General features: G+C 45.4%; 1 protein-coding gene across 8 annotated transcripts in view; it reads left to right on the top strand.

The window, feature by feature from the left end:
• Window positions 1-14,307, top strand: part of ITPR2 (inositol 1,4,5-trisphosphate receptor type 2) — a 311,529-nt gene that overhangs the window by 266,430 nt on the left and 30,792 nt on the right. For 7 of the 8 annotated variants that reach the window (XM_053405136.1, XM_053405139.1, XM_053405141.1 and 4 more), the window contains 4 exons: window positions 894-1,086; window positions 4,324-4,449; window positions 11,604-11,687; window positions 13,318-13,493. In XM_053405136.1, coding sequence (XP_053261111.1) covers window positions 894-1,086; window positions 4,324-4,449; window positions 11,604-11,687; window positions 13,318-13,493 — 579 coding nt within the window. The remainder of the gene's footprint in view (window positions 1-893; window positions 1,087-4,323; window positions 4,450-11,603; window positions 11,688-13,317; window positions 13,494-14,307) is intronic. The other variant, XM_053405138.1, reaches the window with a different exon arrangement.

Genomic DNA, 14,307 nt, shown 5'->3' on the forward strand with positions numbered 1-14,307 from the left:
AAAACGCTGAGACTATTTGCTCAGGTTCTGAATGCTAATTGTGGGGAAAATTTGTCCTGGCAAGTAAACAAATCAGTGCAGAAGGACTTCATCCTGCATAATAATATATGTCCTTCCTGTACTTCAGCTCTCACTGTAGCATTGTATTCCAGCTGATAAACCTTGGTCCACACTTTAAAGTTTGTGGAGGGACACCATTTCAGTCCTAGTCTCTAGAGCCTCTAGGGCAGAAGTCCTCATAGCTGCTCTGAAGAGGCAAGCAGATAACCTGGTGCTTTGTTGGACTCACCACAGCTTTTCCACATAGTGCTAAACCATGATTTAATGTTACATACAAATACAGTCAGCATGTTGCTTTTTAGACATTCAGGGCCACACATTAGAGAGAACCTCTGGCTCATCTCTATCCCCTCTCAATATACAGAGGCCCAGTTCAAATGTAATACCAAGCCAAATCATGCTTTACCATTCATGATTTATCTGGAATGAGACAAACCATGAGCCCAAGTTCAAACGCAATGCTATACCAAAATACTTCTTAGCTCTGGATATTTGCTCATTCTTGGTAAGTGAATTCTCTCCATTAATTCTCATTATTGGCTTAGTGTTGCATGCTAGCCAGGTCAGTGTAGCACAATGTGTGAGATGCAGAGACCACCTTTGTATGTGAGTAGGTACCACAATCACTTTGCTACCCTTGAAATTAATATTTCCCTCTTTCCTGCTTGTAGACAAACTGTAACTGTGCCAAATTACATTGTCTGGAAGATGGATAGAATTTAGCTGTATCTATCATCTTATTTGTCCCTTTCCTCAGCCCATAGAAGCAAGAATCAGTTTATATATGATATTCAAACCTTGTATGCATCTGAGTGAGAAACATATATTTGCAGATCGTCCGTCATGATAGGACTATGGAACAAATAGTCTTCCCTGTGCCAAATATCTGTGAATTCCTCACGCATGAATCCAAGTACCGTGTGTTCAATACTACCGAGAGAGATGAACAAGGAAGCAAAGTAAATGACTTTTTCCAACAGACAGAGGATCTGTATAATGAAATGAAGTGGCAAAAGAAAATCAGGAGTAAGTACAATAATTTGTGAGCTTGTTACATGCTATTGGCCTAGTTCACACAAGATGTAAACCAAAGTTTGTCCCACTCTCTGAGATCAAGCAGTGTATGTCAGCATTCTGATCAGAATTTCTGTGTGTCCATGTGATACTGTGTAGAAAAAAAGGGAGACACTCATGTGACATGGCTCCAAAGCATTTTAGATCCAGAAGTCAACAACAACTTGTGCTTAGTGACAAGTGAAATCTGAAAAGCTGATCTGTACTGACTCTAAATGCAGATTCTGTTTCAGAAGTTTCTACCTGAAGACAACAAGCACATCTCTCTCCATAAAGAACAGTGACAATTAGTGTCAATACCTGTCTATGTGGGATAGTTTGTATGGAATATTAATGAATAGCACCCAATCATGACAGGATTTCTAATTTCCCGTGTGTGTGTGTGTCTATCTGAAATTGCTGTGCTCAGTAGTTATGAGAAGACGCTGATTCAATTATCACCTTAGCAATGAACTGAGGCAAGCCAGTAACTTGCATCTATAATTAGAGGATAATAATGCTAACTTACTTTACAAGCATGTTATAAAGAATACTAAGTTAATAATGTATGTGAAGCACTTTAGAAAAGCTTTATTATTTTATGTCATCCCCAGGAGCATGATAAGAATCATCATCATCAGTTTGAGTTTTTTGTATGTCACTTCTTCATGGTAAAACCATGCTGAAAGCAGCTCACAACAAAAGGAATAATAAAAAAAAATTCAAGATAATTCATTAACCATTACAAAACAGAACACATTTTAAACAAATAGTCATACTAATACTAATAGGCAAAACAAACAATATGAGCCAGACAGAGAAGCACAGACCAGGGACTCAGCTACACAGCTGCAAGTAAAACGTTTTAAATGTGTTGTAAAGTGAAATATACAAATTGGACACTAGATGGCAACCGAGCTATGCAAAATTCAATGTATTTTTCAAAATGTTAAAGCATTTTCACAGCATTTTTTTATATGTGTGTAGATTCCACTAGGACTTGCAGGACTCACAGCTAGATGGAAATGAGCCAGTGGTGACCAAGTTCTTTGAAAAAGCAAATCCAAAATGGTCAGCATAATTTCTCAGACAGTGTGGATAGACCTTGCATGTGTGGTCATCAGATTTATATTCAGCTTCCAGTATGTACCCTGACCAAACCTTTCAACAGTGACTTTAATTAATACATTATGCCCAGGTATCATACCAGTTTTACATGGATACTATATCATCATTACTGGGTCTGGTTCTTGGTGCAGAAAGGGGTATTAAGACCAGATCCTCCATGGACATCCCTGATTTAGAGAAGCCATCCCAGTTTTTTATTTGATCCCGGAACTTTTCCTTAGGATGTTCCTATTTGCATTGGAGAAATGTTGGAGGGTATGGAGTTATCCCACCCCTGAGCCATCTGAAGGCAATCCTGTATAGGGAAGGTTTTTTTAATGTTTCATATGAAGCTGCCAAGAATGGCTGAGGCAACCCAGTCAGATGGGTGGGGTATAAATAGTAAAATTATCATTATGGAGTGGAATGTCCCTATTTTCATTGGAGAAATGTTGGAGGGTATATAAGAACAGGCAAAGGGATGTCCATGTGTACATGCCTCAACCCTTAAGTCTAACCCATAACCCTCAACGCTCAAGTTGTTCTCATGATGGAAGCTCTGTCCCAATGTCCAGCAGTGTTTAGAGAATTTTCAGTTGATGATTTTAAATATATGAAGCTCCTAAGGCCTTCTAGTTCTCTAGTTTTGATTCTGAGGACTATTGTTATTTAGCAGGTATGCTGCAAAAAAATGGCCTTGGTCCTCAAGGGTTGTTTCTTTATGCCAAATATTAACTCGATTGTATATGCAGAAGCCTGAGCTGCAGGCAGGTGCATTGCTGTTTTACATATTTAAAAACTAAAGCACAAAATAACACATGCGTTAGGAAGACGAGGGACTGCTGTCTTTGCTGCTACCTTTTGTTTTGGGAAGGACTGTCCAGTTGCAGGTGTGCTGAAATCCTACCTTTCACCATTGATTTCCATGAGCATATTTCTTTCCCTGGAGGAAGGGAGGTGTACAGTGGCACCTCTGGTTACGAACTTAATTTGTTCTGGAGGTCTGTTCTTAACCTGAAACTGTACCACTTTAGCTAATGGGGCCTCCCGCTGCTGTCGCACTGCTGCTGCGTGATTTCTGTTCTCATCCTGAGCTAAAGTTCTTAACCCGAGGTACTACTTCCGGGTTGTCAGAGTCTGTAACCTGAAGTGTTTATAACCCAAGGTACCACTGTATTCTGAAAGAACCAGAAGGTGAGCACTGTATAGAAATTAAATCTGTGCCTGCCGTATCCTATTGATTCTTCCTGCCTGTGCACAGGGAATGCTAGAGTTTCTTGTATAGGTTCCCTTCAGTTTCAACACTGTGTCTGATTGGCTACAGCAAATCTCATTAGATTTTACAGGGTATAGATATGTAGTTGCCGTGAAATAAATTTGCATACATATCAGTAGTGGCTGGTGTGGTAGGAGAGAGCCATGGAGCAGGATGCACCAGCAGAGCCCATCCAACATGACTGCCTTACCAACCTTGACCTTGTCCCCACCCTTCCTCTCTCCCACCTTACCTAGGTGAAGCTGCAACATTGTCAGAGTCAAGGGGGGCTCCAGCCCACCGCACGGCCGCTACTGATGAATCATCTAGTATTGATTTATCTATGTACATACTGCTTAATTGCCAAAGTAGCATTGAAGCAGGTTACAAGTATAAATCTACAATTTAGCCTCAGTTGTTTCCCTCATGGTAATGGGCTTGAAGCCTAGGCTAGGCCCTCCTGGATACCTTTCCCCCTTTCTTGGTCTCTGAGTGACTTGGCCTCCATGGTTCATACTCACCCCTCTCTTCCGTAATGTGTAGTTTTACTCACATGTGATGTCACAGGTAAATAAAACAACAAATCTAGGTGGGAAGCCAGCACCACACAGCAGCTGCCTCTGCTGCCTCTTGTCTAATGACCTTCACTGGCTGCCCAGGGCCTCTTTTCGTTGTGAGAACAGAGCCTAAATTTGTTTCATTTCAAACCCCCTGGTGCCCACAGATGTTTTAGTTGTTTACTGCTTAATTGCAGGAGATTTTACATCACATCACTTCTAGAAACTCTTATTTTTTGATGATCATAATTCTGCTGCCTCCTTGTCAGAATGTTGCTCTTCCCTCCCCAGATAATCCAGCTCTATTCTGGTTCTCCCGGCACATTTCCCTCTGGGGGAGTATATCTTTCAATCTGGCCGTTTTCATCAACCTAGCAGTAGCTCTTTTCTACCCATTTGGAGATGATGGCGATGAAGGTAAGCAATTTCATTTCTAAATTTTCAAAACCCAGCATAAACCTGGAGCCAGTGTTACCTCATTTCTTATATATATATTTCACGTTTTGCCTATTCCCATCCCTCTTCTTCAGCTAAAGAGATGGCAAAACAAACTCAATGCATATGTGTCAGGAGGCAAAAAATCTAGGATAAGAAACAAAACTCTTTACAGACATGGGATGGGAATGCCTAACTTAATGTTAAACTGTGCTGCTTTTCAAATCAAATCCTTGATCCCATTGCTCAGCAGAAGAACACAGGACCCTTGGGTCCAACTTGACAATGTCCCTTTGACACCTTCAATGAGAGGCTGCCCCTTCTTACCTTTGTCCTTGAAGGAAGTAAGGAAAATAGGCAAACCATTTAGCGTAAATCTCTTCTGTTGAATGGCACACTGTGAAGTTCCCTTGTGTAATCCTTTTTTCTTTCCTTTTCTGATGTTGTTGTTGATTTCTTTTTGTTTGATCTTGTGGTGTTTAGTGTCACTGGCTTTTGCCGTAATAAAACTTGGATTGGATTGGCAAACCATTTACTAGATCAGTACTGATGGTGTGGAGAACATGGAGCAAAACAGTGGCCCTTCACCAGTGGTCCAATTCCTGGATCATCCAGCTTTTAGATACACAAATAAATATCAGCTGTTCAAGGATTGGGAAGACGTAGGCATTTCCACAATCCGTGACCTGCTTCCTGGAGGGAAAGCAATTTCCCAAGAGGAACTGCAAGGCAAATTAAAAGGCACTCATACTACCTGGTTTCAAGTAGCTCAGGCTCAACACTTCGTTTGGAGTGCAGGGCAGAGGGCCTACAGACACTTCCTTTGTTTGAATCCTTATGCAGCAGGCCAGCATATGCCCTGAAAGGTGCCGCTTCCCAAATATACAGCAATCTGTATATCAGGAAGTGCAGGTGGGGGTGCTAGAAGCCTTCAGTTGTATAGGAATTAGATTTAGGCCACCCAACTGAAAGGTAATGGGTATCTGCACCACTCCCCATTTAAAACCATCTCCGCTCGCTAACAAGAGGCCTCCCTCAAGGGAGGCAAAATGTAATCCCTCCCTTTCCCCTTTATATTGGAAGGGCTGTGGAAAGCTTGGTTCATTTATTCATGTTTGGTGGGAATGCCCTTATGTTAAAAACTTTTGGAAGAGAGTAATTTCCATTATATCCACAATTACAGGGCAACCCCTTTCTCCAAATCCTGCCTTAGCCCCACTATCTTTGGAAATAGATTTAGGCTCCACCCTGTGCCACAGTGAACTAGTAGGCTTCTTATTGACCGCAGCACAATTAGTGATAGCTCAGCAATGGAAGAACCAGGCTGAAATACCCCTGAACATAGGGGGAAATAATATCTGGGATACAGCAATGTCTGAGAGTCTCACTCAACCAGGTTTCCTCTGGCCCTCCAGATGTTTTTGGCCTACAACTCCCATGATCCCTAGCTAGCAGGACCAATGGTCAGGAATGATGGGAATTGTAGTCTCAAAACATCTGGAGGGCCGAGGTTGAGGAGGGCAATTGAAGGCATAACGTATAGAGAAACGTGGACCCCTTTCTTTAGCTATGTTAATGACCAAAATCAAGACCTTCTTATGCAGTACCAATTGCTCAATATTCTCAGTGGAGAGGTTACATGAAGTAATATGTTTGAATGTTGAATGTGTAAGTGTAGGTCTAGAGACAATGGATAACATACACGATTAGCTATACTGCTGGGTAAGCGTTTAATGGTTATTGTATTTGTTTAAAAAGCAATAAAAATTGTTTTTTAAAATGTCTGCAAGTGTTTAAAAGTGAGAGATCTTAATTTGTGATGTTTGGGGCAGCAGATATGGCAAGGGTGCTAATAATTGTTAAGTGAGAAGTTTGGGTGTCATTCAGAAAGTTCTGCGCCAACATGCTCATTAAGATGCTCACATCCCCCGAGGCATATGATTTGCTCCTGTCATGTGTTCTGATTGCCTTCTTCAGCTCAGTGCAGCTGAATAACTCCCATCATGTGCTCTTGGAAGTACATTAATTCCAGTATTCTTGGAATTAATAGGTTAAGCTCAGCACCTAAAATGTGTGGGCATGTCCTGAGAGTCAGCGGGGAGCAAAGGGAAATATGCAATGATTGATTTGTAGCTTTTCCAGCTCCCGGAGTCCACACGCTTCCGCCCCAGCGCTCTGCTTCAAAGGACTCCTCACAGCTACTGTAGCAGAGTGTATACGCAGCGTAGAAGCAGTTGCTGTGTGTGCGTAATAAATCAGGCTTAACGCACGGTGTCTTCCTTATCTTGCAAAGTCTTTATTCGTGTAAAAACAACAGTTCATAACTCTCCTGGTGGCAGAGCACACATCTTGCTCCTCTCCGGCAACGGAGCAACACACACACTGAGAGACACAGGAAAACACTCCCCTCAGTATACTAAACCACGCCTCAGAATGTGAGACGTCACTCAGAACTTCTTAACCCTGTAAGTTCTGATTCTCTCCACACCCCCTCTTGTATCACCTTCTGAGAGGAGTTGTGAACACACATTTACAGACCTCTGAGTGTTCAACACTTTCCCCACTGCCTTTCGCTCCTTCCTGGCATCATTGTCAGGCAACTGTTGAACCTCCTCACAAAACTCAGGTTCGCACTGTGCGAAACCAACCCACGCATTGGTGACCTGAAACCTCTTAGGTGGAATTCCCTTTGTTGCCCGAGATGACCGCCTGGGCACAAACTGGGGTGCTTCTTCTGACCCACTGGGGCCAGCAAGTGCGTCTTCTTCATCAGACGACTCCCCCTCTGACTTGACCCGTCTGTGAGCTTTCTCCATTATTCTAACAGGAGATTAAGGCTCACTCTTGGATACTCTTTTAACAACCTGTGGAGACGCCCTACCCTGTTCCTGACCCTGATCATGGACCTGGTCCCCATCATCTGGCTCTCCCTCCTCCTCAGATTCAGACAGACAATCTGAGTGAACGTCAGGGCTCGCTTTGCGCCTTGCCCAACCATCCTGCTCACAGAACTCAGCATGTTTACTGATCAGAAGCTTGGTCTGATCACCTTCTGGATATGCAAACCTCCACCCCTTTGTCGCAGGTTCATACCCACAGAACATCATTTCCTGGTACCTTGGGCCACCCTCCTGCTGCTGAAACTTTGGTACAGGCACCCAGGCTCTGCAACCAAACGAACGGAAGAAATGCAGCTGCGGTTTCTGTCCGTTGAGCAAGAAATACGGGGTGTCACCTACCACTGAATTGTAGCACCTGTTCATCGTGAAATTGGCCGTCTTTACCGCCTCCCCCAAAAAACTTTGAGGCAAACCAGAGTCACACAGTAGAATCTCTGATGCTTGAACCAGAGCTTTACTCCTAAGCTTTGCCACGCCCCTCTCCTGAGGAGAAGTCACCTTGTGACGTATCCCTCTCTGGCGAAAGAAACTCTTTAGAGCAGACTCAGTGACCTCTGAACCTCGGTCACACTTGAACCCCTGCACCTTGGTGGAGAACCGTAGTTCCACCTCAGCAACCCAATCTTTGATCAGTTGCGTTGCATCCTCCTTCGTTCTCAGCGTGAACGCCCATGAGTTCTGAGAGAAATCATCTGTCAGCGTCAGCAGAAACTTGGCACCTCCCAGACTTTCTGGCATGGGACCAAAAAGGTCTGCGTGCACAAGCTCAAAAGGCTTTGTGGTTACTCTCTCCACCCTGGGATAACTGTATCCCTTGATCTTGGCTTTCCTGCAAGCCCTGCACCGTAGAGTTTCACCACATTCTTTTACCTTGCACCCTTTGGTGCACTCTGATAACATCTGGATGTCTTCACAGGAACCATGTGACATTCTCTTGTGCCACATGCAAGCACACGAAACATGAGTGTGAATGGTGGCTTTCCCAGCATTCCCCTCACCCTCCAGAGGTGTTTCCAGAACAAAGAGGTTGTTCTGATTTCTCTCAACACTTACTAGTTGTTTCCCCCCTCTGGAAATTGTACAGACATCCTTTTCAAAACAAACCTTATACCCCTCCTGTAAGAGACAAGGTACAGATAAAAGACAATGTTTTATACTTGGCGACACGTAGACTTCCAGCTGTGCCTGCAAAACAGAAACAAACACATTTCCAACATTGGTTACACGTCTCTGTGACCCATCAGCAAAAACAATTGTTTTCCCAGTTGAAACAGCCCTGCAGTTCCTTATCTTGACACCAGGTGTCTCAGTCACGAGATGCCTATTGGCAGCAGAGTCCACAACCCAACGCAGCACTCTCTCCTCACTGAAGTTGTCCTTCGTTGTTGCCTTAGCAACAGACTTCCCGCTGCCCCCGTCCTTGGGGCCTTTGCAGGTGTTCTCTAAAACCGCCATCGAAGCAGATAGCTGATAAGCGCCTTCTTCCCCCTCGTGAGTCACGTCGTCTCTGCGCCTTCCCACGCCTGCCTCCTTTGCTGGACTGGTTGCCATGGAAACCCGGCTGGTTCCCATGGGAAGCGACCTTGGAAACATCCTGCCCTGTCTCCCTTGCTCTCTGTGGGCAGCAGCGACGCAGATGGTCAGGGGAATTGCAAACAAAGCAACGACGAGTGGAAAACTTTGCAAACTTGCCTTTGGTCTTCTCTGCCCCCCCAACCTTGCCAGCAGCCCTCCTTGAGGCTGTACTGCATCTGGGGCCGTGGCTTTTGGCTTCCGCTGTGGTTTCTCTGCAAACCCTCTCCAGCTCCTGCCAAACAGCCTGGGCACTCTCAAGACCCTTGGAATGGCCTGCCTGGCCTGCACCCCACTCCTGGGTGCACAGCTTCCAGAGGAACAGCTTGCCACTGCTTCTCTCTTCTCCGCTCTCAGTCGCTCTCCAGCACACAGCCCATCACACAGACGTGTGGAAGCATTGCAACAGCCTCCCAACACAGTCCCAGCCCCCACTGGGCTTTCTGGGCGTCCCTCAGCCCCTTCTGGGCTTGGTGCTCCCTCTGGGCAGCTTCTAGCCCCCTCTGGTCTGGCTCCCACTGCGGCCTGACATGCCGTCTCCAGTGCCTGCCACGCGACCCAGGGCTTCTTCCCTTCCACCTTTTCAAAAGGGACTGCATACGATTCGTGGCTGTCTGCCATCTTCTCCCCCGGGGCCCAGCTTACTTACGTAACTCCTCCAGCACCCGGTTCGGCAGACCAGATCTTCCCAGTGAGCTCTCTGCCTCAAACGTTAGGCACAGCTCCAGCTGGCTTCAGCTTCTCTCCTCAGCTGGCCACACACACAGGCACGTCTTTGCAAGTCTCTGCTTCAAAGCGTTTGCTGACAACCCCCATAACCTATGCGATGATTGATTTGTAGCTTTTCCAGCTCCCGGAGTCCACACGCTTCCGCCCCAGCGCTCTGCTTCAAAGGACTCCTCACAGCTACTGTAGCAGAGTGTATACGCAGCGTAGAAGCAGTTGCTGTGTGTGCGTAATAAATCAGGCTTAACGCACGGTGTCTTCCTTATCTTGCAAAGTCTTTATTTGTGTAAAAACAACAGTTCATAACTCTCCTGGTGACAGAGCACACATCTTGCTCCTCTCCGGCAACGGAGCAACACACACACTGAGAGACACAGGAAAACACTCCCCTCAGTATACTAAACCACGCCTCAGAATGTGAGACGTCACTCAGAACTTCTTAACCCTGTAAGTTCTGATTCTCTCCACAGGAAATACCTCTTCTGGTTTAGGACTAGTTTTCTTGGGGGAGGGGAAGAACATGTCTCATGTTTTAATCACTGCTAACCGTACCCATGTCAATTGTTCACATACTTTTAATTATACTGAATAGGGCTGGAAAGGTTAGATGGAGTACAAAACAGGGAATTGCATCATCACTGAAGCGGCAGCTTTATTTATTAAGAGTTAAGATTAGCCTGACAACCATGCAGATGAATGTTAATGCCTGCATGAATAGAGGGTCTCACCTGCCCCCTCCCAAAAAAAGAATTTTAAAAACATGCATGTAAGAGCCAGATTAGATATACATGCCAAGTGGTAATAATGCTTTTTTCTAGAAAGCTCTATTTCAGCTGGAAGATTTTTTGGGGGGGGGTTGCCTGTTTGAATGCTCTTTGCATATAACTATGTAATATCTCTCTCTCCCCCCCCCCTCTCTCTCTCTCTCACACACACACACACACGTAGCCTTTTCTCTGATGTACTATATTTCTGTGTGCAGGGATTTATTTTACTTAAAGGTAAAGGACCCCTGACAGTTAAGTCCAGTCACGGACGACTCTGGGGTTGCGGTGCTCATCTCACTTTACTGGCCGAGGGAGCTGCCGTTTGTCCGCAGTTTTTCTGGATCATGTGGCCAGCATGACTAAGCCACTTCTGGCGAAACCAGAGCAGTGCACGGAAACGCCGTTTACCTTCCCGCTGGAGCGGTACCTATTTATCTACTTGCACTTTGACGTGCTTTCGGACTGCTAGGTGGGCAGGAGCTGGGACCGAGCAACGGGAGCTCACCCTGTTTCGGAGATTCAAACTGCCGACCTTCCTATCGGCAAGCCCTAGGCTCAGTTTCTCTCTCTCTCTCTCTCTCTCTCCAACATCTTCAAGTGTTTGGGATACTTGTGAGGATAAGACCATAAGGGACAAAAACTGCTTCATTTGACTGCTTCATTGATGGTTCAGGAGCTGTGATCCCTTGTTGCTATGACATCGCCTGTTCAGCACCACATGGGCTGAAAGGATAGGTCAGACTCCAGGTCACTCCACTTCAATCCTTGGCTGAGCCAGCCTGCCAATAAGAGTGTTTGTAATCTTCAAGTGTGGTGCAGGAAGTATTAATGAGGAACACGTTTTTCTCCTTGAAACCGGATTCACTCCACTGATGGTGGTTCACATGTTACTAACTGGACTCATTATGAACTCCATGACCGAGAGGTAGAAGGGTTTATATCCCTTTATCAATACCTTTAGCAAAGTTTTAACATAGCATGTTTAAAAGCAGCTTTAGTCTGCAGCTTGTGGCAATAGGGTCTTCCTTCTTCCTGCAAACTATGACAACACATAAACATATCCACTTCTACTTTTATTATGAACCGAAGCATGCATGAGTCCATACTGTATCCACTTCTACTATTCTCTTGACCTTAGTCCAAGTTTGCAGTTTTTGTTTATTTATTACAGCACAGCACAAGGCACATCAGGGATGGCGGTGTAGAGCAGTGTTTCCTAGAGCAGGGGTCCCAGGATGTTTCAAGGGGGCCACAGGTAAAAATTGCATAAATGGCCACAGCATGAGGCATGGGGACCACAGAGGGAAGTGAAGAAGAACATTTTTTCTTCTTTTTTAAAAATCCTGATTGATTGGCCAATCAATCCTGATTTCTTTCCGGTGGGAGAGGGTGATTGCTGAGGCTCCCCTTTTGACCAGTAGAGCCTGCAGTCCAGAACCCCCATGTCAGGTAAGTGCAGTGGTGGGGTGGCAATGGGTAGGGCTGGGTGAGCCAGAGCTGCTTGTTGCTGCCACCAGTGCTAGGCCTGGTGGCAGCCTGGGCCTGACTCTGCAAGGCATGGGGTGCAATCCATGCAAGCAGATCAGGGCCTTCGGATGTTGCCAAGGAGCGCAGGGCCCATCGGCAGCGTCGGCCTGGCTCTTCAAGGTGCGGGCTGGAGTCCACCCCGTGGGCTGGAGTCTAGCTGAGTGGGGTCGTCTGGTGCTGCTGACTTGCATCTACTGTAGCAAAGAATGGAGTGTCTACTCAGAAGAAAGCCGCACTGAGTTCAGTGGGTTTTATGGGAGTAAGGTTAAGGGTGGGGCTATAGTGTTTTTTCTAGGCAACCAGGACTCCTCCAGATAGCAATATCTTTTTTGCACGAAGTCAGTGAGGACCACTAGCTTTTTAATTCCCCCCTCCCCATATATACAGAACTCCCTGTGCACCTTTTGGACTGTATCTGTAGCTTTCCCACTCTGTGTCAAATAACTGGGGTCACATAAGTGTTATTTACTTTTTATAATACATGGAAGATGGATCTCCCTCATGAGGTTCTGGACTCTCCTTCCTTGGAGGTTTCTAAGCAGAGCTTGGATGGCCATCTGTCAGGGATGCTTTAGCTGAGTTTCCTACGCTGGAGGGGTTTGCACTCGAAAGACGACCCTTGGGGTCCCTTCCAGCTCTATGATTCTATGTTTTCCTGCTTCAACAATATTTCATTATGTTCCTATCATTTTATGTAACTGTATTTTGTATAAATTAATATATATATAAATAAAACATGTTCTATTTACAAACAAAACATTTAAATATCTACCTTTCTACCCGTAGGATGGGGAGGCATGGGTGTAGCCAGAATTTTTTTGGGGGGTGGGGGCAGAACCTAAGATTTGTATTAATTTGTATTGATTTTTACATATTTGAGGAGACAGCTGCCCTCACCCCCCTTTGGAAGCTAGGTCGGAAGGGGGCCATGGTTGGGAAAAGGTTGGGAAACACTGGTGTAAAGAGCCTAGTCGCTTCCTCAACAGATCCTGGATTCTGACTGTGTTCCAGAAACAACCACACTCACTTACCTACAGGATAGGTACCCACCTGCAGTTGGGAATGGCCCGGCCTGTTTAGTGCTTTTGCCACAGCTTGATCTGCTGAAATCATTTCACTGCAGGAAAAAAACGTCTGCAGATCAAGACACTACTAAAAGCACAAGAAAAGGGCTCCTAGCCTTGTTGCCATCTTGCTCATTTTATCTTCTACATCATTATGACTGAAAAAGTATAAATATGTAAATACAATTTTTCCTATACATACTGAGTTGGACAGGACACTGGTATTGTATCAGTAATACAGTTTTTACGTTAAAAAGTTATAATGACTTTTTCTTTCTTTCTTTTTCTTTCTAGGCACACTTTCTCCGTTATTTTCAGTTCTTCTCTGGATAGCAGTAGGCATATGTACATTGCTGCTTTTCTTCTTCCCTAAACCTGTTGGTATTCGCCCATTTCTGGTGTCTGTAATGCTCAGGTCCATATACACTATTGGCCTTGGGCCTACATTGATCCTTCTTGGTGCTGCTAACGTAAGTACTTCAACAACAACAACAATTTATTATTTACAACCCGCCCATCTGGCTGGGTTTCCCCAGCCACTCTGGGCAACTCCCCACAGAATATTAAAAATACGATAAAGCATCAAACATTAAAAACTTCCCTAAACAGGGTTGCCTTCAAATGTCTTCTAAAAGTCAGATAGTTGTTTATTTTCTTGACATCTGATGGGAGAGTGTTCCACAGGGCGGGTGCCACTATTGAGTGGTTCTCTGTAACTTCCTGGTTCTCTGTAACTGGTTCTCTGTAACTTCATTTTTCGCAGTGAGGGAACCGCCAGAAGGCCCTCGGTGCTGGACCTCAGTGTCCAGGCCGAACAATGGGGTGGAGATGCTCCTTGAGGTATCCTCGGCCGAGGCCGATTAGGGCTCTAAAGGTCAGCACCAACACTTTGAATTCTGCTCAGAAACGTACTGGGAGCCAATGTTGGTCTTTCAGTACCGGTGTTATATAGTCTCGGCAGCTGCTCCCAGTCACCAGTCTAGCTGCCACATTTGGATTAGTTGAAGTTTCCAGGTCACCTTCAAAGGTAGTAGTCCAAGCAGGAGATAACTAGAGCATGCATCACTCTGGCAAGACAGTCTGCAGGCAGATCGGGTCTCAGTCTGCATACCAGATGAAGCTGGTAAACAGCTGCCCTGGACACAGAATTGACCTGTGCCTCCATGGACAGCTGCAAGTCCAAAAGGACTCCCAGGCTGTGCACCTGGTCCTTCAGGGGCACAGTTGCCCCATTGAGGACTAGGGAGTCCTCCACACCTGCCCGCCTCCTGTCCCCCCAAAACA

This window comes from Podarcis raffonei, chromosome 10 (assembly GCF_027172205.1).
Source record: "Podarcis raffonei isolate rPodRaf1 chromosome 10, rPodRaf1.pri, whole genome shotgun sequence".
Lineage (NCBI taxonomy): Eukaryota > Metazoa > Chordata > Lepidosauria > Squamata > Lacertidae > Podarcis > Podarcis raffonei.